This window comes from Muscardinus avellanarius (assembly GCF_963383645.1).
Source record: "Muscardinus avellanarius genome assembly, chromosome: 10".
NCBI lineage: Eukaryota > Metazoa > Chordata > Mammalia > Rodentia > Gliridae > Muscardinus > Muscardinus avellanarius.
The window spans coordinates 96,908,004-96,934,667 of record NC_137796.1 but is presented as its reverse complement, the minus strand read 5'-3'; the positions used below and the strand labels follow the sequence as shown (position 1 = coordinate 96,934,667).

The 26,664-nt window shown below is 39.9% G+C and overlaps 1 protein-coding gene across 1 annotated transcript; it reads left to right on the top strand.

Moving 5' to 3' along the window:
- Positions 1-1,001: 1,001 nt before the first annotated feature.
- ACSM4 (acyl-CoA synthetase medium chain family member 4) lies at positions 1,002-21,774 on the top strand (the record flags this gene model as incomplete). Its single annotated transcript, XM_080703934.1, has 13 exons — positions 1,002-1,202; positions 3,471-3,681; positions 7,219-7,426; positions 11,155-11,298; positions 12,415-12,571; positions 13,951-14,030; positions 15,837-15,960; positions 17,411-17,491; positions 17,623-17,724; positions 18,361-18,488; positions 18,583-18,682; positions 20,531-20,650; positions 21,688-21,774. 13 exons carry the CDS (start codon positions 1,002-1,004, stop codon positions 21,772-21,774), a joined length of 1,743 nt encoding a protein of 580 aa, XP_080560060.1.
- Positions 21,775-26,664: the final 4,890 nt, after the last annotated feature.

The following is a 26,664-nucleotide window of genomic DNA, read 5'->3' as shown; positions in this document are numbered from 1 at the left end:
ATATATATATATATATATCACACACACACACACACACACACACACACACACACACACACACACGTATTTTAATTTGGAAACAGGGTCTCTTAAGCCAGCAAGGCTGGCTTTGAACCTGCGTGAAACTCCTGTCTCCACCTCCCAAGCACGGGGATTACAAGCATGCGACCATGCCCGGCATATTTTCCCCATTTTACAGATGAAAATATTGAGGTACAGGAAGATAATTAATTTGCCCAAAGTCCTTTAGCCAGAATATATCTGAGCCAGGACATTAATGAAGGTTTCTTTCTTTCTTTTTTTTTTTTTTTTTTTTTTTTGGTGGTACTGGGGGTGGAACCCAGAGGCTTTCTACCTCCCGGCTATACTTTGGAAACAGGGTCTCACTAAGTTGCCGAGAGCCTCACTAAGTAGCTGAGGCTGGCTTCAAACCTTCACGATCCTCCTGTCTCAGCCTCCCAAGTGCGGGGATTACAAGCGTGCGCCACCACGCCCGGCTTAATGAAGTTTTCTAATCAATTAGAATAAAGGTTTGAGGGGAGAGAAGGACTGGGTAGTCAGAATCAAGGGGAAAGGCAGGCCAAATCTTAATGATAGAAATGGACATTCATAAAAAATGAATAGGCTACTTTTACTGGAAGAGGAAATTCAAGCAGACAGAGTTAGCAGATAAGGACAGAGTATGAGGCAGATGGAGGGAGATCCTGATTGCCAATTCAGGCAGCAAATATTCTCTTTGACTGTGGTTTAGTTGGGGAGAGGGTAGGGACAGGATTTAGTTTTAGACTAACCTGGTTACAGACAGAATGAAGAAGGAGAGTCCAGTGTGCAACGTCTAAAGATAACACCTCTGAAGAAGCTGACGGAGCTCCTTGGCCTGCCAGGGGCACAGCAGCCTCTCAAATCCTCTTCCCAGTCTCTGGCTGACCCTCTCCACCCATCTCTCTTCACAGGCTGTAGGACCTCTGTGACCACATCAATAGCCTGGGTCTTTTGGAATCATGAAGATTTTCATCCACTGCCAGCCAGTTAGAGTCATCTGGCTGTCCAAGCTGTCTGGCCGGCACTTTCACAGAGATCGCCCACTTTGGACACCTCTGACGCTCGCTGACTTTGAAGCTATAAATCGTTGTGACAAGCCAGTACCCAAGAACTTTAATTTTGCTGGGGATGTGCTGGACCAGTGGTCCCAAAAAGAGAAGGTATAAGATGATGTTGGGCTTAGATTAGATTCTTGGTGTTTACATATTCCTATCTCCCATTTCCTTGCTCTGTGGTCCACTCATCAGTTTCAATTCTTTCATTTGTCTTGGTTTTCTTTGTTTTCCAAATCTCCTTTTCTCTTCCCACAGATCTCAGATCCCCAACCACATAAGGCTTTCTCTGGAGTCTCTTTGGTTCCTTCCCTCCCCAGCCCACATACATACTGTGGTTATTCCTTTTTTCTCCAAGTTGCACATTAAAAACTCTCTTGATTTAGGATGGTAATAGGCTTATCCAAAAAAAGTAGTATTTTGAGTTGTAGTTTGTGAATATAGTTGCTGTTGGGATAAATAGGTGAGATTCAACAGGCTAAGAAGAATAAAGCAAGCAAGCCTTAGAAAAATCCTGCAGTACAACCTCAGGACAAAGTCTCTGCTTTCTGATGCCCACCCCAAGCCAGCCACCGAGGGAACACTTGGTCTCTCAGTGTTTATTAAAATGCACTCTACCTGCCATCTAGAAGATGATGTTAGGTACTAGATATGTTAAATTCATCCTTCCTATTAAACAGAGGATGGATGCCTTCTTTGACATGTCAGTCATTGTGTCTTTAACACCTAAGACTTAAACTCTCTCTCTGTAACAGAGAGAGCAGGTAGAGGTTGATAATCTTTAGATGAAATTTAAGGGCAGAGTTTGACTTTTACTACATGTATTTCTGTATCCTATATTTAGCATTATGGTATTGATAGATGCATTTTCTTTCTTGAGTAAAAAAATGCAAGTGCGTCAATGTAAAGGCAAACACAAGGTGAAGAATAATAATGCAGGTGTAGACAGATCTGGCAAAATGGTGCTATTCAAAGGACGAAAGATTGAGAAATACTGACCTCTATTATTTCATCAAATTCCCACAACCACCCTGGGGTGTTTTCAGATAAGGAACTTGACCTCATAGAAGTTAAGCTACTTATTCAAGGTCACACAGCTCCAAAAGAATGTAAACCAAGTCCCTCATCTTATAAATACCTTGCATTACAAAGGGGTCACTTGGAATATGAGTACATTGCTGAAGTAAGACAGAGAAGTCCATGAAGGAAAGAGGAGGCTAAGAGGGGCTCACAGAAGAACCCAATTGCAAACCAGGCTTTGAAGTATTTTCCAACCTGGGAAGATAGGAGAAGCATTCTGGATACGAGAGAGAAGAGAGTAAAAAATTTCCAGGCAATACATAAAGCAAAGAGGTTTTCAATACAGGTGACTCCCTTTGCAGAATGAGAGGTGAGAAGTTTCCCCTAGAAATAAATCAATCGGTTGATAGCTACTTCCACCCTTTTCTGGTGACCTGTGAAAACTGCACCTCAGCCTTTGGGGAACAAACGAATGTCAGGTTCCTAACCAAACTTTGTACACCCATTAAGGTTATTTGGGCAGAAAAGAATCTAACTTAGGAAAGTAAGAAATGTATCAGAGGAACATGGGAGAGCTAGCAAAACTGGTATAGAAACCAAAGAGTCAGCCTCAGTGGAGACAGAAACGAGGGCAGCCCCCATGGTTTTCTGCCAAGAGCCCATAGTTTTCTGCCTTTTGGTTGGTGTCAGAAAACGCAAAAGTCCAGACAAAAAAGGTCTGATTGGCCCAACGGTAGTCATATTCCCACCAAGTGTTCAGAGAAGAGCAGGTACCCCAATGGACTGTCTCACCAGAGCTGTGTTCACTAGAAGAGGAGCAGTTCCCACAAAGACATACTGGGGTGCTGTTAGGAGAATGCTTAGGAACGGGTACTGAGGAGGAGGAGCAGATGTCCTATATAGCTGGTCCAGTCATATAAGCCTTCTTTGTTAGTCAGCTTTTTGTCACTGTGATAAATTACCAAAGAAGAATAACTTAAAAGGAGATTGCAAACAATTTAAAAATTATTTGGGCTCACAGCGTCAGAGATTTCTGTCCATGGTCCCTCATTTCTGTTACTTTGGGTCTGTTGCAGAATATGCCAGGAACACAAACAAGGTGGAGGAGCCCTATTCACCTCAGGGTAGCTGAGAAGCAAAGAGAGTGAAAGAGAGGAAGAATATGAGATTCTACTACCCTCTCTAAAGGCATGCCTCCAATGACCTAACTTCCTCCCACTAGGTCTCACCTCCCTAGGTTCCACTACCTCCCATCAGCACAGGAGGCGAGGGAGCAAGCCCTTAACGCATGTGCCTTTGTGGGACACTTTCAAACCACAGCCCCTTCTCTTTTCTTTCCTCTGTGTTCCTGGCCAGACAGGGGAGAGACCGGCCAGCCCAGCCCTGTGGTGGGTGAATGGCAAAGGGGGAGAGGTGAAATGGAGCTTTAGAGAGCTGGGCTCCTTGTCCCGAAAGGCTGCCAATGTGCTCGTCAAACCATGTGGTCTGCAGAGAGGAGATCGAGTGGCCGTGATTCTGCCCCGAATCCCTGAATGGTGGCTCGTTAATGTGGCTTGCATGAGAACAGGTCAGTGCCAACATTTATCATTTGTAAATCATGCAGAAACATAAAAAGACTGAAACTCAAGCATTTTCTGAAATGGTAGTCTTGTCTAAGGCATGTTTACAGATGACAGAAAAAGAAGAACTGAAATCAAGAGTAATCATAAAAAGTCAGTATTATTGTGATAACCTTTTGCAGGAGAGGCTCAGCGTGGTTAAGAAGTTTGTTGAATCACACAGCCAGAAAACTATGCAATTCAGATTTAAATGCAAAACTCTATAAAAGCAAATGTGGGTACCAGTACCTCTTGGCAAAACTGGATTATGACTTGTTCATCTTGATGATCCAGAATTTTCTTTTATGAATATATCTGAATTTTCTCTGACATAAAGATACAGAAAAGAGAGCTGGGCATGGTGGCATACATTTGTAATCCCAGTGCTTGGGAGGCTGAGATGGGAGGATCACAGGTTAGCAGCCAGCCTCAGCTACTTAGGCTCTCAGCAACTTAGTGAGACCCTATTTCAAAATAAAGGATTAAAATATAGGGCTGGGAGTTTAGCTTGGATTTGTAAAAATCTGAGTGACTGCAGACCCCAGATGGAAAACCTTCACCTCTTTTCCAACAAAAATATTAATATATTCAATTTTCTCCCAAAGTAATGAACCCTAAATAAAATAATGAGCCCCAAATAAAATTTTCTCTTTTAGGGCAGGGGTCAGAAAACCAGAGCTGTGAGTTGCCCACCTATTTTTGTAAATAAAAGTTCTAATGGAAAACGACCATGCTCATTTACATTAATTTACATATTGTCTATGGCTCCTTTGGTTTTATAACATTAGAAATGCTAGCTGAAACCAAGATTGATCCTAAGGCCCTGCAATGCCTAAAATATTCACTATCTGACCATTTTACCAAAAAAAAAAAAATGCCAATCTCTACTCTAAAACACAATATAAATCTTTAGAAATCAATTTAAAGATAAATAAGAATACCAAAGGAAGACCTACTATAGTTAACACAAACATGTTTGTTGTAGTATCATTAATAAAAGTAAAATATTGGAAATAGCCTAAATAAATGATTAAATAAATTATAACAACTAATGTATAAGTTTAGTGAAGGTGTGTTCATTGCTGATTGCAATTCTGGCACCCCAACTTGATGAAATATCATGTGAGGGATAATTCACAATAATAATATTAATGTAATAATAAAGATTTAGTAATAGTATTTTAAATGTTCTTACTGCCAATATAAATGAAAACAACTATATATAAAATTCCTTTTGCATTTTATATTAAAAAGAACTTGCAAGTATGAAACCAACTATGGGTAAGGAGAAGATAAAGTATGTATTTGTCAAAAAATATCTACTTAGTATTACCTAACATACTTAATATTAAAATACATACTCAATATTACCTAACATACTTAATATCATCTAACATAACTTCTACATATTATGAAATGCCAATAAAAAATACAGGCTGAATACTTAAAATGCTCATTTAATCAAAGAAGCTGGATTATGTTTTCTGAATCAGAATGAATAAATCTTCTGAATGATTACTGAGGTTGCTTATATTATTTATACCTCATGACAAAATATTTTGGTTTTGCTCTAAAGTATGCATAGCAAAGCCTAAGATATTTGCTACCTGAAATCCATTAGAAGCAATGTCCCCTAGTCTTCTAAGCTAGAAGTCTGTCTATTGAACCCAGTCACATCACAAAACCAAGTAGTTTGAAAGATAAGTGATGCCGGGCATGGCGGCGCATGCTTGTAATCCCTGCGCTTGGGAGGTGGAAACAGGAGGATCGTGCAGGTTCAAAGCCAGCCTCTCTGGCTTAAGAGACCCTGTTTCCAAATAAAATATAAAATAGGTCTGGGAGTTTAGCCCGGAGGTAGAAGGGTTTCCAAGAACCCCAGCACCACCAAAAAAAAAAGAAAGATAAGTGACCTTATATTTTTATATTGAGTGAACATTCTAAGACCTTCTAGACAATAGATTCCCAAAGCCTGAGAAGCTGCCTCCAGAGGCCAGGTGGAGGATGCTAGAAAGCCCCAGGAGAGTGGTAGTAGCCCCTGGGGTGATCAAGGAGCACTGAGTAAAACTAAGGGCTGTGGAAGCACCCAGGGGCCCTGAGGAATTTTTTTCTTTTTTTTTTTTCTGAAATGAAAAGAAAGTAGTAAGCCAGCAAGTTTGGGAATCTAGACAGGGTGTTTTCTTAATCAACTTGTTTATCTTAACATATTTATTTTCTTGAGAGAGGATAACATATAAGAGCTTTTAAAATATAGTCAATAAAATAAAGTCTCCTTCCTAGGAATTCAATTCCACATTGCCCTATTAGCTAACTTCAGGGAACTCATAAGTAAATATTCTGGTATACAACACAGGCCTTGGGAGCCTGGGAAACATATTATTGAATCCTTGTTCTGCCACTTACTTTGTGACCCTTGGGTGGGTTGTTGCTGGGTTTAATTTTAACTGAGATAACCAGGCACATAATAAGCACTCAATAAAAAGTAGACAGTATCTGCAATTCTTTATTTATATCCACTTTTTTCCCCTTGATTCACTTTATAAAGTTCAACTACCTTCTCTCTGTCTTACATCAACTTCTACTATACATGTTTTTCTCCTAAGGAAGTGGTACTTTGAAATCAGGCCTATCTCCAGCCAATGTTTAGGATAAAGTAAAAAGGTGAGCTAAATTAAGCATCACCATAGAAGTCCAGACAAATCTTGATGATGCTGGACCACCAGGATACCGAAATCTGAGGGCTGCCTCTGCCACTTACCAGCTATGACAAAATCTCATATCTTATCAAATGGTAGCCACGTGGACCAACAGGGCTGCTTAGAACAGTGGCTTCCAGGCATCTGGTGGTGTATGGTCTATTGTTAAAAAATGGCTAAGATCTCTATCTTGCCATCTGGGTATAATTTTAATATTGTTCAACTGCCCTAATATGGTATACATATTATAGAACACACAGATATAATAAAAAAAAACATGAAAAGATTTCTAGTTTCTCAATAATTTTAAAGATTCTCTTCTTTTCTTTTCTCATTCCCAGTAGATTGTCTTGAAAGACTCACTTAGGAGACTATTGGGTTCAGAGGACTGAGTGAGATAATGCTTGTGAAAATATAAGACAGAAAGTACTATTTAAGTGTTTCATAATAATGACTCAAACATTATTAAAACGTTCTGTAGTAATAACCACCATTTTAATACCCCCTACATGCCAGACACTAACATTAGCCCCGTTTGACAGAGAAAGGAAAGCAGAGAGACGGAGGTACCAAGCTATTAAGTTGCAAGACCAGGATTAGACCCAGGGTCTGTGAGACTCCAAGCCTTGCTCTAATGATCTCCCAGTGATGAGGTCCCCTGTGGGATGTCCCTGGGAACCAAGGAAGGCATAGCTTTGGGTGGCTTCAAGCTCCTCCCCACTCGGGTATAAGGCCCAAGTTTCTCAGGGCCCAGAGAATCATGCCTAATAAACAATAGCTCTCTGTTCAGCTCAGGCCCCTCTATCCTTCCAGGGCTTGTCTTTATGCCAGGAACAACCCAGCTGACAGCAAAAGACATCCTGTACCGGCTGCAGACATCCAAGGCCAAGTGCATTGTGGCCAGTGAGGAGGTGGCCCCGGCAGTGGAGTCCATCATGTCCGAGTGTCCCAACCTGAAGACCAAACTCCTCGTGTCTCCGCACAGGCGGAACGGGTGGCTCAGCTTCCAGGAGTTATTCCAGTGAGTATTTTTCTGGCCCATCTACATACTAACAACAACACAAATCAAGCTACATCTGAGTCTTTTTGCTTCCAAGGCTTTGGAAACACTTTGAGTTGTTATTCTGGGCTTCTTCCCAGAAAAGGAATTATCTAATAAAAAGATTAATGGGCAGGAGAAAAGGATGTGGCTCTGCCCCATTTTCCTGCTTTTTCCTGTGGTCTCTGATGAGCATCCTGCATAGATTGTCCTCACCTATCTCCTGGACCACATCCATCAAGACTCTCCCTTATTGCTCAAGCATGCCCCACCTTGGGGCCTTTGCACCTGCTGTTCCTTCTACCTCCTAGCCATTTTTACTGTTGGCTCCTTCTTTTTGCTTTCAGCTCAAATGTTTTCTTCTAAGTGAGGCATTTCCTGAGCAAACTAACCAAACTGGAACTATAAGTCACTGTATCACATCACTCTTTTATTTTCTTCATAGCATTTGTGGTTATCTGATTTTTTTTCTTCTACTGAGTGGTTGGCAAATTAAGACCCACAAGGTGAATCTGACCCACAACCTGCTTTTTATAAAGAAAGTTTTAATGGGATGTCCCGTGTTCATTTTTTACCTATTTTTCATGGGTGACTTCAGGTTACAACAGTAGAATTGAGTAGCTGAAACAGAAACTATATTGTTTACATAGCTTAAGATCTTTTCTATCTGGCCCTTGATAGAAAAAGCATGACAATCTCTGCCTTAACTCAGAAGCTCTGAAAAAGCATGGGGCTTTTTTTGACTGTGTCTCCACAAGAACCACACATAGCTGGGTACTTAGGGAACATTTTGGAATAAATGAATAAACAGATCACTTGACCTCAGTTGTCTTCGTTTGTGTATCATACCACTCATATCTCAAGTATTGTTCTGAGGATAAAAAAAAATCTCATATAGGAGAAAGTGCTTCCTAAGATGTAACAAAGTGAATAAGCTATTAATTAATTATATTGCCCTACGAAAAGGTGCTAAATATATTATTTTTAAAAAACCTTCTAAGAGAAGTTTTTCCCTTTCTAAGAAAGGGAAAACATGTAAGACCTATTGGGTAATAAAGCAGTTTTCTTTGCCAGAATGAAATTTTACCCTATTGATTTATATAACCCAATTTCTTTATTTCTTTTTTTCTTTTTTTCTTTTTTTGGTGGTACTGGGGTTCTTGGAAACCCTTCTACCTCCGGGCTACACTCCCAGACCTGTTTTATATTTTTATTTGGAAACAGGGTCTCTTAAACCTGCGGGATCCTCCTGTCTCCGCCTCCCAAGCGTGGGGATTATAAGCGTGCGCTACCATGCCCGGCTCTAACCCAATTTCTATTGGTCAGTCACAAAATTCTTTCCTGAGGACCCACATCAGAAAATCCTATCTGTGTCTTTTATAAGCTATATAACTTTAGATAAGTCAAATAACTTTTCTGAAAGTCTGTATCTTAGCCATAAAATGGGGGAAATGATTGTATCTAGCTGGTGGAGTTATAGAGAATCAAATGTCATAAAGCATGTGGAATACTTAGCAGAATGCCTAGCACAAAATAAATACCACTGTAATTACATCACGATTATTATTTTCAAGTTCTGCAATGTAGTGATTCCTAAGATATATATATCTCCATCAGGAATGTAGTCCTCCATATAGATAACATTATATTATATATACATATATTTTTATGTATTGCACAAATACAAAAACTAAAAGCTTTAAAGGATGAGTCTCTAAAAATCCATAGATTCTAGAGCAGATCAATGTTTCTGTTGTCCTGACCTAGTACAAAGAACCCTGTCCTATGGGTCCAGGAGCCTGGATTCTGATTTTGAGTAATCAGATAATGTTCTAGGCAAAAGAGCAGCATTCACAAAAACATGGGAGCAAAAGTACCCTTCAGTGTGCAGAGAAGAGACTACATGTGTTGTGAGTAGATGGAGAAATAGATACGAAATCAGAGTAGGGGCTGGAGGAGCAAGCAGAGGCCAGATTACGGGAGATTTTACATGCCATGCTAAATCTTAAACCTGACCCTGTATGCAAGAGAAGCCACTGATGGGTTTTAAGGAGGGATGCATCAAGGTCAGGTCTGGATATTAAATTGATTTCTCTGGGAGCTATACAGAGAAGGAATTTAAGGAGGACCAAATTGGAATCAGAGATAAACTTGGAGCCTAAGCTGTAGAAAAGATGATGGGGATCTAAATCTGGGCTCTGCTGAATGGGATAGAGGGAAATGGACAAACTAAGAACTAGCAAGACTTGGAGGCTGAAGGGAGCAGGAATCAAGGCTGATCTGCTTTCTTAAGGGGCTGGGCGGATGTGGTACTGAAACTAAAGAAAGAACCCTTGGAGAAGGCTAAGATAATGAGTTTAAAGCTCAACCTACTAAGATCCAGAGGTCTTTGAATACTTGAATATCTAGCAGGTCGTGGTTATATGAGCCTCAGGTGCAAAGTAGTAAAGATACAGATCTGGAAGTCATCATGTACTCAGCTCTGATAATCTGGAAAAATATATCTAGGAACTCAGGATTCCAAAGAAAGAAATACAAGTCAATACAATGACAACATTGCTTGAAAATCTCCCTCTCACCTACCAGTAAGTACAGCGGTAGGATGGACTGAGGGTTGGTTAATTCCGTGGTTTGGTGAAGTTAACACGGACCCCAATTCATCCTTCATCATGCTATCATCAGTATAATCCCAGCGTGGCTAGGGGACTTCCAGACATGCTGTACTTACACAACAAGAGTCAAAGGCTGTCAAACAAGATGATAAGGTAGCATCCTTTCCTCATGACTCTTTGTAGAACAAGGAAATATTTCTAATTAAAGGGGTATAGCTCATTGACCGTAACTGCATTATGTATTCATTTCTAAGCTAGTCACTGATAAGAAAAGAAATGACCAGGCTATATAAACATGGTAACCCCTGAAGTATGTGACTACCTGGTTCCATAGCAGAATCAGAGTTGTATTAGTGCAGGAAGAAGGGATAGCTATTTGGTAAGCAATTAGCTATGTTTTCTGAGATACTCAAGACATTAAACATAAGTTATTAAAAGGTTTGATGAAAGAATCAATAATGGTGGCATATGTTTATAGTCCCAGGAACTCAAGAGGCTGATGTGGGAGGATCGCTTAAGCCCAGAAGTTTGAGAACTGCCTGGTAAAAAATAGTGAGGCCCTGTCCAAAAAAAAAAAAAAAAAAAGGAGGAGGAAATGGAGGAGAAGGAAAACAAGGAGGAGGAGGAAGAAGAAGAAAGGATCCATCCACACACCATATGCACAAGTTAGACCCAGATACTGAAAAATTTCATATTAAGTAATAAAAACTGAAGTGATACTATCCATTACAGAAATTCAGTGTTGATTTTTTTTAAATTGTTAGATTAAACAAACATAGAAAAATGCTTAAATAAATAAAATGCATATCTTTCTGTTATTAATACTGAAAGTCATCTTGGCTATTTATTTGGCTATAGAGGGATGAACTAAAGGAAAAGTAAAAAAGAGAAAGATTTGAGTTGTTAAATCTTAGCAGCGATCTTCAAAGGGCCCCCAAGATTTCCTGAGTAATTTTTCTTAGGGAAGCTTTGGACTAGTTTCAGTTCTGTTAACCATCTTCTGGAATCAAGAGGGCACACGTAAGCAGAGCACAAGCATCATCAGAGTTAAACCGGTCTGCCATCTTGAGCCACCATCTCGGGGCCCGTGATTTACAGATCTGCCTCTGAAGAGCACAGCTGTGTGGAGACAGGAAGCCAAGAACCAATGGCCATTTATTTCACCAGTGGGACCACAGGCTCTCCTAAGATGGCTCAGCACTCTCAGAGCAGCATCGGCATTGGGTATGCCCTTTGCGGAAGGTAAGGAAGAAAACTCAGTTTGTTTTCATTTAACTGTCCCTAGAACTGCCAGTACACGTATCCACTACCTGATACCTCTCTTTGAATAGCTGTGAGAGCTCTCCAACACAGCATCACTGCTGTCCCTGCACCACCTCAACTCAATGGCGCCATCTAGCCAACTGATAAGCAAGAATTTACAAAGTAGATAGGATTCGATTCTCATAACGTCTAGCTCCCACTCCTCACTGCAGAAAGGCCTTCTTAAAAGCTATCTAAAACGATCACATGAGCCCATTTTATTTCCCTCACAGCACTTACCACCACTTGAAATCATGGTATTTGTTCATATACTTAATGTACTTTATTGTGTACTTGTTCTCTTTATGACTGAAAAAGAGAGTAGACATCTAGTCTGTCTTGCTTGTTGTATTAGAACAGTGCCCAGCACACAATATTTGCTCAGTAAATATTTTTTGCAAGCTGGATGTGGTGGCACACGCTTGTAATCCCAGCATTTAGGAGGCTGAGACAGGAAGATCATAGTTCGCAGCCAGCCTCAGCTACTTAGTGAGGTCTCAGTGAGACCCTTTGTCAAAATAAAGAATAAAAAATAGGACTGGGGTAGTTTGGAGGTAGAATACCCCTGGGTCCCATCCCCAGTACCGCAAATATATATATATATATATATATATATATATATATATATACATACATACACACACACACACACATCTTCTGGAATATATGTATGTATATATGTATATATGTGTGTGTATGTAAATGTATGTATGTATATGTATGTGTGTGTGTATATATATATGTAATTTGTTGCATTACTGGATGAACTCCGAAAATAAGACCGAACTAAGTCCCTACTGTACCTCAGTCTACTTAGAGTTCTGAAAAAGCTATCTGAGAAGAGTGGGAAATTGGATCCCTCACCTTGACTCAAGGCTTCTTTTGAACCTTTCTCTATAGTCCATGAGGTTCTAAGGCAAGATACTAATTTGTTTGCATTTGTGTGTGTGTGTGAGTGTGTATGTGTGTGTGTGTGTGCGTGCATGTGTACATGTGTGTGTTTAATTTTTATTTATTTGTCTGTGGTCTGTTTCATTGCCTCTCCATATCATTTAGATACTGGCTGGACTTGAAGTCCTCCGATATCATATGGAACATGTCAGACACAGGCTGGATCAAGGCTGCCATTGGAAGCGTGTTTGCTTCTTGGCTCCAAGGGGCCTGTGTGTTTGTGCATCGGATGGCCCAGTTTGACACTGACACCTTCCTAGAGGTAAGTCATGACCTCTAGTTATGTATCTTTTTTATAGCTGCCCCCATCTCTTATAAAACCACAAATAAATGATTCCTCAGAGTACAGGACTTCTGGAGATGATTCCTTTTTAAGAAGCAAAGCCTCCGGGCAACTTGATTTTTTAAATGCATTTAACAGAATGGAAAGGATCACTCACCACACTCTCAGGTGGGAAATTCAGACTCCTGCTTCGAATTACCAGGATTGACTAGTGTTGGTAAATCTGTGCCTGCTTAGGTTCTTTAACCTTTAGAAAAATATGTTTCAGGCCAGTTGTTTTCAGCTATAAAAAGATGAGTTAAGTTTAACAAAAGATATATTGTTAAATATGCACCACATCTGTGTATGAACGAAAGCTATGTTCATGCTGTTATTTTGCTAACTGGTGTGACGAGATGGCTTGAGGGGAGGAAGAATGGAGAGTGACAGAAGAACTGAGACTTCTTCAGGTTTACAGAAAGCCCTAAAGAAGATCAGGCAACTCTGCCATTTCAAAGCATATTCGTAAAATAAGAAAAATGTTATCTTACAAAGAAAAGGTTTGCTGCACAAACCTCTATAAATTTATGCAATTCTTAGATATATACATCCATAATAAAAATAATTAAAACCTAAGGGGCAAGTGGATACAGTAGAAATGCTCACATACAGATCAAAAGTTATTCTTGATTTATGACAATCCAGATAGCCTATATATACCCCTGAAGAACCTTCTTCCAAATGCTTAAGTTTAATATAAATTCTCAGGGCATTGAGTAATACAGTGGAACATGGGGTTTTTTTCCTCCAAAATAGGAGTCTTTAAGACATTAGTTTTTCTCTTGATTTAAGATGCCTATATCATTATTTGATTTAAAGAACTAGAAGTATAATATACCCAGCAAAAAAAAAGAAAAAAAGAAAGAAATTTCCCGTTCTCAGTTCAGTCAAAAAGACTGATGTCCTTTATAGGAATGATACAGGAAAAGTCCTACTAGGTTAGCTTGTACATCCAGAGTAAGTACTACACAAGAAAATATGCGCAAGAGGGTTTTAGATTCCACCATGAAAGGTAACATACAGTCCTGAGGTAGAATAAACCAGTTCATACTTTAGGTGGTTCTAAAAATCAACAACTCACTGTTGACTGTGATGATGTATGTCTGTTCCTGGAATATATTCATATTCTTAATAGTAATTGGAAATTCCCAACAGATACATAGTCCCTGGTGACAACTGACAAATTCTTGCTTTCTTAATCCTAGCAGTAACTATAAGTTGAATACATGCTGGTGGAGAGAATTAGAGGTTGCAGACACCAGCTCTAGGCATGGCCTTTGATTGATTATCTCTGACATCTCTCTTTCTCCACTATCTAGACACTTACCACTTATCCCATCACGACCCTCTGCAGCGCTCCCACTGTGTACCGGATGCTTGTGCAAAAAGATCTTAAGAGGTATTTGGGCAGAAATCTCCATTTGATTCACAAACAAAAGCTATCATCCAGTATCACCTATCTCCCCTTTTCAGCACAAAATAGCCCAGGGTTTCTGAATCTCACCAACATTGTCACTCTGGTCCAAATAACTCTTAATCATGGGAAGCTATCCTATGCATTGTAGAATATTGAGCCACATATCAATTAGATGCTGATAGCATTTTTCTTCCTCCATCATTTGTGACAGTAAATAATGTCCCTGGACACAGGAGGGACTCCAAACAAAGGAGGAGAAACCTTAGTGGAGTGAAGGAGGGGACCTACCCAAGGCAGACAAGAGGGGGTAGGAATACTTGGAGAGAAAAACACTTCAATAGACATGAAGTACACACACAGACTTATCAATGACAATCACTGTGTGGAGCACAGGAAGGTGGGGAGGAAGGGGAGTGGGGAGGGAGCTGGGGGAGGGCTCAACGAGTGCTGTGTGCATCTGTGCCTCTATCACCCTGAACTCCAACAAGATGTTTGATGACAGTGCACCAATACAAAATAAAGTAAATGTCCCTAGACATTGCTTGATTTCTAATAGGGAATAAAAGCATCTCCTAATATAAGAACCATCAGGATATCCTCTAGGGAGAACTGGATATTTTTCCGGTGACGAGAACCCTATAGTCTCAGAACTCCCGCTCAAAACATTGTCCTTTAGTAACACTCTTTAAAAAGCACTGTCACCTATAATCAAGCCCCCACAAAACAAAACAAAAAAGTACATTTATACTGCCTTCAAAAACATCTAATGAAGCCTATGACTTGAAGGTTATTTTGATTTAGCCAAATCACCTGTCTATCCAAATAGAGCAGCAATGTATATTTATGTAACGAATTCAAATTCAACACGGGAGGAGAGAGAGAGAGAGAAAGGAAGAATTCCCACCAAGGTAAGGATGCCCAGGAAGGAAAGTGCGGTGAGAGTTAAAAAGCAAATGTGATCTGTTCTTCTAGCCTGTGGCTCCCCCTTGTGGCCTTCATAACACTGCTCACATTTTAAGGATAATTCAGACTACTCAAGGACTCCCATGACCACACACTCTACTGATCATGTAGGAACTTGCTGTAGGGGAATCAGGCCGTTCCAGACCTTTTCTCCTGAGTCCAGTAAGACCAGTGGTTAAAAGTTCAAGCTCCAAAGTCAAATGGGCAGGGCTCTGCTACTTATTAATAGTGTGACCCTGGACACTCACCCCTACCACTTTTGGGCTAAACCTCCAACTTCATTGGTAAGAGAAAGAGTGCCACCCCCATGGGGCTGTGGAGAGAACTTACTGTGAGCCACGTGCTTGGCGACATCAGCCTGACAGGAGATAAATGCACGGGACAGACCATCCAGTGCAGCCTGCTGTTGTCTGGGAGGCCTTAGGCGAGTTCTTCAACCCCTTGGAGCCTCAGTTTGCTCATCTGTAAAGTGGGGCTTGTGAGGGTTCTAGAGTGCTCCTCAAGCCCTTACCACATAGCCACTGATAACTAACGTTAGTGATTCCAGTGTCTCATAAGCACTCTTTATCATTTTATACCTTTTCCCTTTTTTTAATACGTAAGTTCTCCCGCGTCTGCCAAAACGTAATCTCCTTTGGGAAACTATTTTCATCACTAATGTGCATTCTATGAATAGAACTCCATCTTACACCATAGCAGGCGCTGACCAAGGATCTAAGACTTGCCTCTCCCAGCTCTTTTGTTGCTTAAACATCTTAATAATATCGCAGTGAAAGCCACTCAGATTTCTCCCCCAAAGAATCCCTGCAACTCTTGTGTCTTCAGGTATAAATTCAAGAAGCTGCGGCACTGCTTGACTGGAGGGGAACCACTCAACCCAGAGGTGCTGGACCAGTGGAAGGCGCAGACGGGGCTGGAGCTGTATGAGGGCTATGGACAGACAGAAGTGGTATATTTAAAAGGAAAAGTTTTGGAAGGCTTCACTAACCAGTACCCCCCCACACACACACACACATGGGAAAAGTATAAGTGTAATATAATTGTCCCCCCAGTATAGTTCCTAATACAATGTAACTGCCATTTAAAGAGCTCTTGTGCTGGACTGTTTAGAAATTACAAGGAAAAAATGCCTGTACATGTTCAATACAGATATAATGTTTTTAAATATTTTATATTCTTGGCTGGTTGAATTCAAGGGCATAGAACCCACACTTATGGAGAGCTGACTGCATATTGGGGCTTTTCAGACCCCAGACTGTCAACTGAATTTCCCAACCATGCTCTTCTAAATTTTTATGGAGTTTCCTAGAATACCTTCCCTGGCCAGTAGTTATCAAAATTTGCAAATTGCCCAATTAGGTTTGGCTTTAAGGGAAATGTGAATATTCTATGGTCCTCCTTCACCCCTCCCCACACAGAAAAAAATCTCAGAGGTGTTATAGGTTGGTGAGATTCATAAGTAAGCCTTTCATCTTTCCACTGCTTTCTGTAGGGAACGATTTCCAATGGGAACATAACGGATCTAAAAAGAGTGATTTTCAAAGTGTGGCCCTCAAAGCTGGCCTAGCATGTGAAAGGACCTGGGTTGGACCCTCAGTACCACGCACTAAAAAAGAAAAAAATGAAGTTAGAAATAAAGTGTGGCCTTCAAACAGCAGCCTCAGCATCATCTGGCAAACTGGGTAGAAATGCTAATTCTCAGGTCCAAGCCCACAATTACCAGATCAAAAACTCTGGGGGGAGGCCCAGAAATCTGTTTTAGCAATGTTTAATGTTTCAGGTGATTCTGATGCACAGACAGTTTGGGAAACTAGTATTCTAAAATAATATATTTCAAGCCTGGCACACATCTGTAATCCCAGTACTCAGGAGGCTGAAACAGGAGGATCACAGTCTCCCAGACAGCATCAGCAACCTAGGGAGGCCCTCCACAACTTAGTGAGACCCTGTTTCAAAATAAAAAATAAAGCCGGACGTGGTGGCGCACGCTTGTCATACCAGCGCTTGGGAGGCTGAGACAGGAGGATCGCACAGGTTCGAAGCCAGCCTCAGCTACTTAGTGAGGCTCTCAGCAATTTAATGAGACCCTGTTTCCAAATAAAATATATAATAGGTCTTGGGATATAAGCCGGAGGTAGAAAGCCTCTGGGTTCTAACCCCAGTACCACCAGAAATAAATAAATTAAAAAATAAAAATAAAAATGAGGCTGGAGGTATATCTCAGAGGTAGAACACCCCTGGGTTTAATCCCTGGCTCCACAATGTTTTAATAACATATTTCAAAAGATACACTTGCATATTGGGAAAATCAGTCACAATAGAATCTTAAGCACCCTTGTCATAAGTAACTACAGAAAGTGAATTTTTACATACTTGAAAAAATTATCTTTGTTCAACAGGGAATAATTTGTGCTAATCAGAAAGGACAAGAAATTAAACCAGGCTCCATGGGGAAAGGAGTACTACCCTATGATGTCCAGGTGAGTGGAGAAAGTATCTGACTGGTTCTATAAGGAAGAAAAGTATCTTTCAGTTTCCTCAACTATTCAAAACTCATTTTCATTTTGCAAAAAGATAAAAATCTAAGAACCTAAATTGTCTTTTGTTCCAGATTATAGATGAAAAAGGCAATGTCCTCCCACCTGGAAAAGAAGGGGAAATTGCGCTCAGACTAAACTCTACACGACCCTTCTGTTTCTTCTCCGAATATGTGGTATGAAAATGTTAGAAAGTGCTCATCACACAGTAATACAGACTTGGATCCACAGTTCATACCCACCATGTCGTGCTAGCTAACCTTGGACAAGTGACAGATCCCGGTCTATTTCATCAGCTATAAAATGGGGAAGATATCATCTCTTTACTCTGAGTAAAGATTAAATTCCAGGTGTGAGAAACTAGGTGCAGTGGTTGTCCTCAGAAAGGATAAAATGGGGAAAGAGGATGACAGAGAGGGGTGCTAGAGTCAGAAGAGAGGCTTAGGTTTTACTGTACTCTTTGTGTGTGTGGGGGGGGGGGTCATTGAACCCAAGGACACTCTACCTCCAAGCTGCAGCTCCAGCCCTTTTTATTTTTAAACAGGATCTTGCTAAGTTGCTGGAGCTATCCTCAAAACTGTCATCTTCCTGTCTCAGCCTCCCAAATACTGAGATGACAGGTATGCACCACTGCATAAGGCTAGTTTTTATTACACTCTTTTGGACCATTTGTGTTTTATACTAGGAGCTTCCTCTTTAAAAATTAAATTCTTTACAAGTAGGATGTGTACTCCAGTGGTCATTTAATGGGTGTACTACTCCTGTCTCTCCTTTGTCCAAACTAATCCCCAAATGTCGTCTCTGATTCCCAGGATAATCCAGATAAGACTGCTGCCACGATAAGAGGAAACTTCTATGTCACCGGCGACAGAGGAGTGATGGACAGTGATGGGTATTTCTGGTTTGTCGGCAGAGCTGATGACGTCATTATATCCTCTGGGTTTGTATATCTTCGGCTCCCAGAAAGCAACTGGTGTCAGGGAGGGAGATCTACCCGGAGAGTGTGGTGATGACGGGCATCTTTTCCTCTGCAGGTACCGTATCGGGCCCTTTGAGGTGGAGAGTGCGCTCATAGAGCACCCGGCAGTTGTTGAATCGGCTGTTGTCAGTAGTCCAGATCCAATCCGAGGAGAGGTAGAGTGAATGTCGTTAATTCAAGTAGCAATTTCATATTTCCAATTTCTGTCATTTGACCATAGTCGTCACTTACAAGGCACACGTGTGGCAAAAATGTATACTAGCAATCAACTTTACAAATGAATCATGTCGCAAAGAAAAGTAGGATTCCTATAAAAATAAAAACTTGGGGGAGTCTCCAATAAGAGAGAAGTATCCAGGTACGGCTACATGCAAGCATTCATATGCAGTCAGCATGACTTAGACTCTCCCTGTGTCTGGCTCTGCTCATGTTTATGTTGTCTCCATCCGAGCAGGTTCTTCCTGCTCGATAGCAACTAACTAGATTCTTGCACCTTAATAACATTCCCCACCCTTCCAGGGAAGGAGAACACTCTTTTCAACCATTTCAAGTCATTTCTAGGGTCTCATTTACATATCTTAAATCACATCTCTATCCAGTATGGTCCAGGGAGTGGTACAGGCTGCTGGCCAGACCTGGATGACATACCTGTCATTAGAGGTAAGAGTTGGCAACAACCCCGTAATACTCCACAGGGAACAGAGTCTTGTTTCTACAAGGGGCAAACAGATACTGCATAAGCATATTTCAAAATCTGTAATACTGTCAGGAAGCTCAGAATACGTTCTCTCACAGAAATAACACAAAGAGGAGTATATCCAGAATCACAAGTAAGTCCCGTGGTCAAGTAGAGCTGCTGAATGAGATAGTTATTAGGGCAATGACAGAAATAGCCTTAGTTCTAGGAGGAAGCCCTACAGTCTGGAAGGAGAAATGGCCTCTCCTCATGCCAGTTTCCAGACTCAGCAAGTGGGAAAATCTGAAAACAGTGTGCCTCTAAGCATCAGCCCACCACTCTCTGTTCTTCCCTCTCTTGTTCCAGTGAGTCTCTGCAGGAACCCCAGAGCCCGCGCTTACCACCGGGACCCCCTTCCTCTCTCCATCTAATGCCATTCCCAAAATATCCTCCTGCCACCGTATTCTCATTCTTTCTATATAAGTGATTCCAGCAGAACACCAGAAGTAAACACCAAACTGAATAGATGCATGAATGTATCAAGTATGCCTACTAACCTCAAAAATTGTCTAATTGCTTTAAAGACAAATGAAAAATAGGAGAAAGGTCTCTTAGCAATAGATCAGTCCTTTCCAGTACAACTTCCTTCCTCCATTGGGCCTCTCCAAATCCCTTTCAAACCATATTCTCTAGAACCTACCGTGTGTCCCACTACAACATGCTGCTAACAGTATAAGGATTTTTTTAAGTTTATTTACTCATCTGCTTTGGGTTTTTGTTTTTTGATTGTGGGTGAAGGGTACTGGGGATTGAACTCAGGGTTGATCTACCTCTGAGCTACACCCCAGCCCTACATTATTTTTTGAAACAGGGTCTCCCTAAGTTGCTAAGAGCCTCGCTGAGCTGCTGAGGCTGGCCACAAACCTGCGATCCTCCCGTGTAAGTCCCCCAAGTACTGGGATTACAGGTCTGCAGCACCGCACCCAGGATTGATTTGATGGCATAAGTGGTCATCAGTAAATCAGGACTGCCTATATAATAAACAGGATCGGTGTGATTGACATATGTTAGATATGTGACATGTAAATATTAAACAAAGTCATAAAAGAATCACTGCACTGCTCCTTCTCATCCCATTCATCTGGAAATAGATGTTAAAACCTCTCTGTATCATTGTATCCAAGCTTTGTTCAGGTGTGATCTCTGGTACTTGCAGTCATCACTCAAGCTGCTATGAACAGAGCCAGTGCCTATGCTCAGTATCCGTTCCAAACCCGATGCTTCTGAAAAACAAAGATAGCAATGTGAATTGATGTTTGTGCTACAGGTGGTGAAAGCTTTTGTGGTTTTATCTGCACCCTTCAAATCCTCCAACCCTGAGAAATTAACTCTTGAGCTTCAGGACCATGTGAAAAAATCAACTGCGCCTTACAAATATCCAAGAAAGGCAAGTGAACAAAGCTGTATAATCCAACTAGAGTCTAAGCTGGTGTACAGATTTTAGTGGTTTCACTTTAAATGTGTTCATTATGTAGATACGGGATATTCTTTTCAGTTTGTTTAGCCTTGCTTTTAAATTTTGCTTTTAAAATGTTAGGATGTATCAGGGGACTGCAAATAGTTGAAAATCTGGGACTTTTTTGTATCAACTCTGCAATCCTGAGTAACTACTAAGAATCTTTCTAGAATTACTCCCTTTTCACGAGGAGAAAAGAAGCCAAGAATTGCCAAAGTGCCTTACTGTTAGGTAGATCGCCTGATTCGTCTTAGTACTTACTCTTGGCCATACTCTATAAACTCTAAGTGTACACAATCGCCTCATTTAAGGCTCAAGAAGATATTATTGAATTATAAGATCTTTCTTGAAACCTTCTTCAAAGAAAATTTAAGAACAATTTTACATAGTCAGAGCGCTGGAATTGCATTTTTCTTCCAGCCCTGGAATCCTACTAGTTGATACTATGAGATAATCAGTTTCAGTTGGCATCAGTTCAGCCAAAAGATAGTTAATTTCAACCTAAGAACTAATCCAATTGTTTAAACATTTTCTCCACTAAACTAAATCAGTGACACTTTGATCTTCAGAAATAAAAGTTTGAGGACATTTTAAAATAGTCTCATGAGAGAGCGAAACAAAGACATGATTTTATGGTCAAGTCAGGGCATAAAGAGGAAACTATATGTACTTCAAATTATCCCTCAGACTGGCAGGACTCCACTATTAAAAGTTCAAATGCCAAAAACTTTATGTATTTAGGTGTAACCTCAATTTCCCCGAGGGGGTAAGAGGCCTAGGTCTAGATAGGGGAAAGCAAAATGGTAAATTAGTGAATTTCCACTAAAATCCAGTATGATGGAGATGCACTGGAGTCCTTACTGTATAAAAGGACCGGTATCATAGGCTCTTCCCTATTGGACTATTGAGGAGTTGGAATAAGTCAAAATAAAATTAAGTCTTTCATAATATGTCTTTCTGTTTACTAGGTGGAATTTGTTCAAGAACTCCCAAAGACAATCACTGGGAAAATCAAACGCAACGTTTTAAGAGACCAAGAATGGGGACGACTGTAGCTCAATAAAACTGACAGACTAAGCAGTAATGAAACAGAATTCCTGTGACATTAGAAGTCCCAAATTATGACCTTCTGATCTTCCTCGTACTGAGAATAAAAATTTAGTCCTGATGAGGACAGAAACCAAGGAAGCTGAGTTTATCTGGCTAACTAAATCTACATGTATTCCCTATTTCCTCTCACAAGAGATTTGAGACAAAAAGATCTCTATAGCCAGCTTTGAATAAAGCTATTTTCCTCACCAATCTGACTCTTGAGTTTTTGTAGAGCATGAGCTTTGGTAAAGGCTTTTTCCTTGCCGCTCTCCCTTCCACCATTATGGTAACCAGTTGCTGCTTTTAGTACTTGCACTTGCTTCCAATAATTCTATAACTACTTTTTTTTTTTTTTTTTTTTTTTTTTTTTGCAAGTCTGGGGATAGAACCAGGGGCATTTAACCTCTGAGCCACACCCACCTGCCCTATTTTTTAATTTTGAAACAGGGTATAAGTTGTGGAGGGCCTCACTAAATAGCTGAGGCTGTCCACAAACCACAATCCTCCTGTCTCAGCCTCCTGAATGCTGGGATTACAAACTAGGATTACAAGTGTGTGCTACCATGCCCAGCTATAACTACTTTCTTAAAATGTTTAAATTTTCCTGGCTGAAAACTCATTTTAGTCAAAATATTTAAACATTTTAAGCATATTTGAGAGTATCATTATACAAAGGTAATAATTTGTAGTGCTTAAAATAGCAGGGGTAAAATTACTGAGAAAAGGATAATATATAACAAATATATTTATTTTGTCCTGAAATTCAAAATAAAGATAAAACCTATTCTAAGAGGAATTTTCAAGTTAGAATTTCTTCTGCTCATATAATTCATAATTACCAAACTATGGAACCAGCCTAGGAAATAGATGGATTACAAAATTATGGGATTTACACACAATGGAATTCTACTCACCTATAAGACAAAATTATGTAATTTGCAAAGAAATCGATGGAACTGGAAAATATGCTGAGATCAGATTGAATGTTTTCCCTCATATGTGAAAGCTGAGAAGAAATTGGAACACAGGAGAAACTCCAGACAAAGTAGAAACCTTAGTGAAGTGAGGGAGGGCACCTGAGGGACCCAGCAAGGAGACAGAAGAGGGAAACACTTCCAAGGATGTGACGCACATACACACATTTATCAATGTCAACCACAATGTCGTGCAAGAGGAGAGACAGAGAGGGGAAGGGAGTAGGGAGGGAACTGGGGGAGGTCTCACCTGGTGATGTGTACATCCCTATCACTCTGAACTTTATCATGATGTATGATTACAATGCACCAATTTTAAAAAAAATTCTTCTGTTTAACAACTTAATGAGATCAATACTTTAAAGTTGTTGAAATGCTAATGTTAAAAATGAGGAAGCCTGCCCGGAGTGGTGGCGCAGGCTTGTAATCCCCGCGCTTGGGAGGCAGAGACAGGAGGATCGCGCAGGTTCGAAGCCAGCTGCGCACACTGGCTTAGGAGACCCTGTTTCCAAATAAAAATGTAAAAATAGGACTAGGAGTGTAGCCCAGAGGTAGAAGGGCTTCCCCAGTACCACCAAAAAAAAAAAAAAAAAAAAAAAAAAAAAAAAAAAATTAGGAAGCCTAAGAATTAGAAGGCCAGTAAATAAATTTAATGAAATTACGTATTGTATTGCTGCCTCATTTGGGAGCAAATCCTGTAAAATATCTGAAACTTGGATTATTTATAAATATTTATTCAAGAATAATTACTACACTTTTTACATCTTTACTTTCCATGTACATGACTTTAACACACTGACATGTAAACAGTTTTGTTATATATTACATATACACACACACCCTATAAAAAGATTTGCTAAAAGAAAAAAAAATACAAACAACCAATCTTTAGGGAACAAGTTTATTTTGGTTTTTCTGAAAATATCAGGAACTATGAAAAACAAGCTCAAGATTTGGGCTGTACCAAAAGCAAAATACACGTAAAAATAACATTTGAACATCACATGTAAGCTTAGAGAAATAGGTTTTAAAATACCAAGTTAAACTCGTTTCTCTACAGAACAAGTTCACTAAGCCACATTGGACTGTTTTATAACTGCCATATAGATTTTTTAATAAAAACCTAAAAAAAAAGCACCCAATCCTCGCCCTGGAATCTCACCATTTACAAAACAATATGCTTAAATGTCAGTGAAATAAATATATGATAAACCCGAAAGCAAAACTTTCAATGAATAAATTCCCAATAGAACACAAGTGCTGTGTAATCGGGGGACCGCCTGTACCACACTCAGGCCTCCCAAATGCAAATAAATACGAAAGATAACTAAACACAAACTATAAAAGCAAAATCTTTCTGTAGAGTAGCAGCTTCACAATGCGAACGGAACTCAGTTCCCTAGAGTTCTGTAGGTGTGTGGCCAATTTCTCCCCAAAGTCCCTCTATCTTGTTCTATCAAAATAAATGTATCTTTGTCTTGGATCAAGTCCACTGAAGAAGGCACCAAAATCCTATCCTCCCTTTCCCCCAGATGATGGTAATACTTCAGGATCACTTCAACTTCACTAAGAGTTAACACTCTAAATATCTGAAAATATCTAAGGAAGCTCCAGCCCCATGTACATTAGCAAAGTACTGCCTATTCTCTTTGCCTCTCCCAAATCCTTCTAGTCTAATTTACCAAGCAGGGGCACTAGTTATAAGAGTTGAAATATCTCACACTGACTGCCATTAAATAAACATGGTCACTTGTGTAGGAAATCTAAACATTTATACTACATTTTAAGTTTTTTTAACCTAAAATAAACTCATCTCCAAAACTAACTTTATAATCTCTTAACATTCTCAATGTAGACAGTTTATTTTGCAATGCTCTCTCTCTTCTAGCCTTTTCAATCACTTTGCCTGGGAGGAGTCCTTGAAAAGCACTTTCCAATTAAGTTAGCTTCTGCAGGAAACCTTCATGGTATGAGTGTGAACACTAAATTAAAGGATATGCTAAGTTACTTAATTTGGTTTTGTTTTTTTCCCAGGTGGGTTTTCGTACGACTTGAGACTTTTGTATTCTTCATTTTCAAATGCAGATTGCTGCAGAAATGAACTTTTCCAGAGCTCTTTTCCTTCTAAATCTTAGATTCTATCACTTTAAAGGGAAGAAAAAATCTCTAGGATCCTGCAGAAACAATCATTTATACATGCAGTGGAAATGCCTACTAAATAGGCTAGTTTTTGTAGCCACTTTACATTTTCAAAGCAGTGAACAAGACCTATCCTATTTTCTTGTAAGAATCGAGAATTCACCTTTCCACTCAAATATCCTCTGAAAATGCTTCCTCTGAAAAGCCAGTAGGTCTCTGCAGCATGAGTTAGGTACTCTGTGTCCTGCTGTTAGTTGGGGTTTAACACTATTACATAAATGGATCTTTACTATAGTTAATCATGTTTGTAGCATTACTGGGAACTGTCTTCATCTCCAGGTTCTTGATATTGGCATCTCTGTGAAAAAAGCAGTGTGCTATCTGTCAACATCGGGATTTCTTTTTTTTTTTTTTTCCTTTAATGAAGCAAAGCTGTCCTGAAGCCATCATCAATGGAGCACCAGGACTGGAGCTGACAGACCTTTGGTTTTCAGGTATGAAGACCTAACAGTAAATATATAAAGGTCTTTGTTCTGGGGGACTTCTAGCAGCAGCAAAAAAAAAAAAAAAAAAAAAAAAAAAAAAAAAAAGGATTTGCTCACTTGTTTTAACTGTCATCATTTACAAATATAAATGCTACAGCATGACATATTTATAAAATGTGTTGACTCAACCTACACAGAACCTGTTGTTTTTCAGCAAATTTCACAAAACCTCTTTAAGCATCATGTGATGTGTCATCAATACATCAACTTGTTAAACTAATAATTTTCATTTCTTGTACTGCCCCAGCATTTTAATGTTAGCATTATTAGATTTTCACTAACTATATAAATTTTTATTTTCGAGGATAAGGTCTGCTACGAAATAACTTGCTACTTAAATCTTTTCGCCAAATGTGATTTTTGAACTGCTGTTTTGACAATCAGAAGGCCAGTTGAAGTAATCAACATCCTTATGATCTGATTTTACTTGCCGGCGTAACTGCTAGTAAGCCGAGTATCAGACAACACGTGACAAAATAGGACAGCTTGGATTCTGAGTCCACGTAAGACCCCACAAAAAGCAGCTCCCACTCTACAGAGAGCTTCTTTGTACCTTTTGAACAGTAGATGGAAGTAACTGGAGACTAATTCTTCATCACTGACCTTAACAGAAATGTCAGAGGTCTATGCCTAGAATGCTCCATCTCTCTCACACCTTGCCTTCAAAAACTGCAGCAATGAACTATCAGATTTGTTCATAACAAACATTAATAAAAGACATAATAGAAAAACACAAAACTACCCCAAAATAATTCACTTCTAACCTACAGAATCCACATTTCTTGCAATGTTTAGAATAAAATGGCAGAAAATAGCTGAGTTGTGGCACATAAAGAATTTCTTCCTTACAATGAAAACCTCCCTCTGATTTTCTGTCAGAGTGTATTCACTCCCATAAGTCAGTTGGCAGTGCATAAGGGGAGGCTGGGGAAGGTAACCAGGAAGAAAAAGCCAACACCTCCCTCCGCCCACCCTCCCATGTGCAACAGCAGGTAGGCCTATATACACTGCCATCCAGGGTTGAAAAAACTCTAACGAAACTGTTAACAGAGCTGAGGGATCACTGTTTATTATTGTGAGATCAGCACTGAGGCAGCACACAAAGGCTAATATTTTAATGATAATTTTACATGGAAACCTAGTACCATCTCACAAAGCCCGTTAAGAAACCCATCTCCAACACAGACCTCCTCTC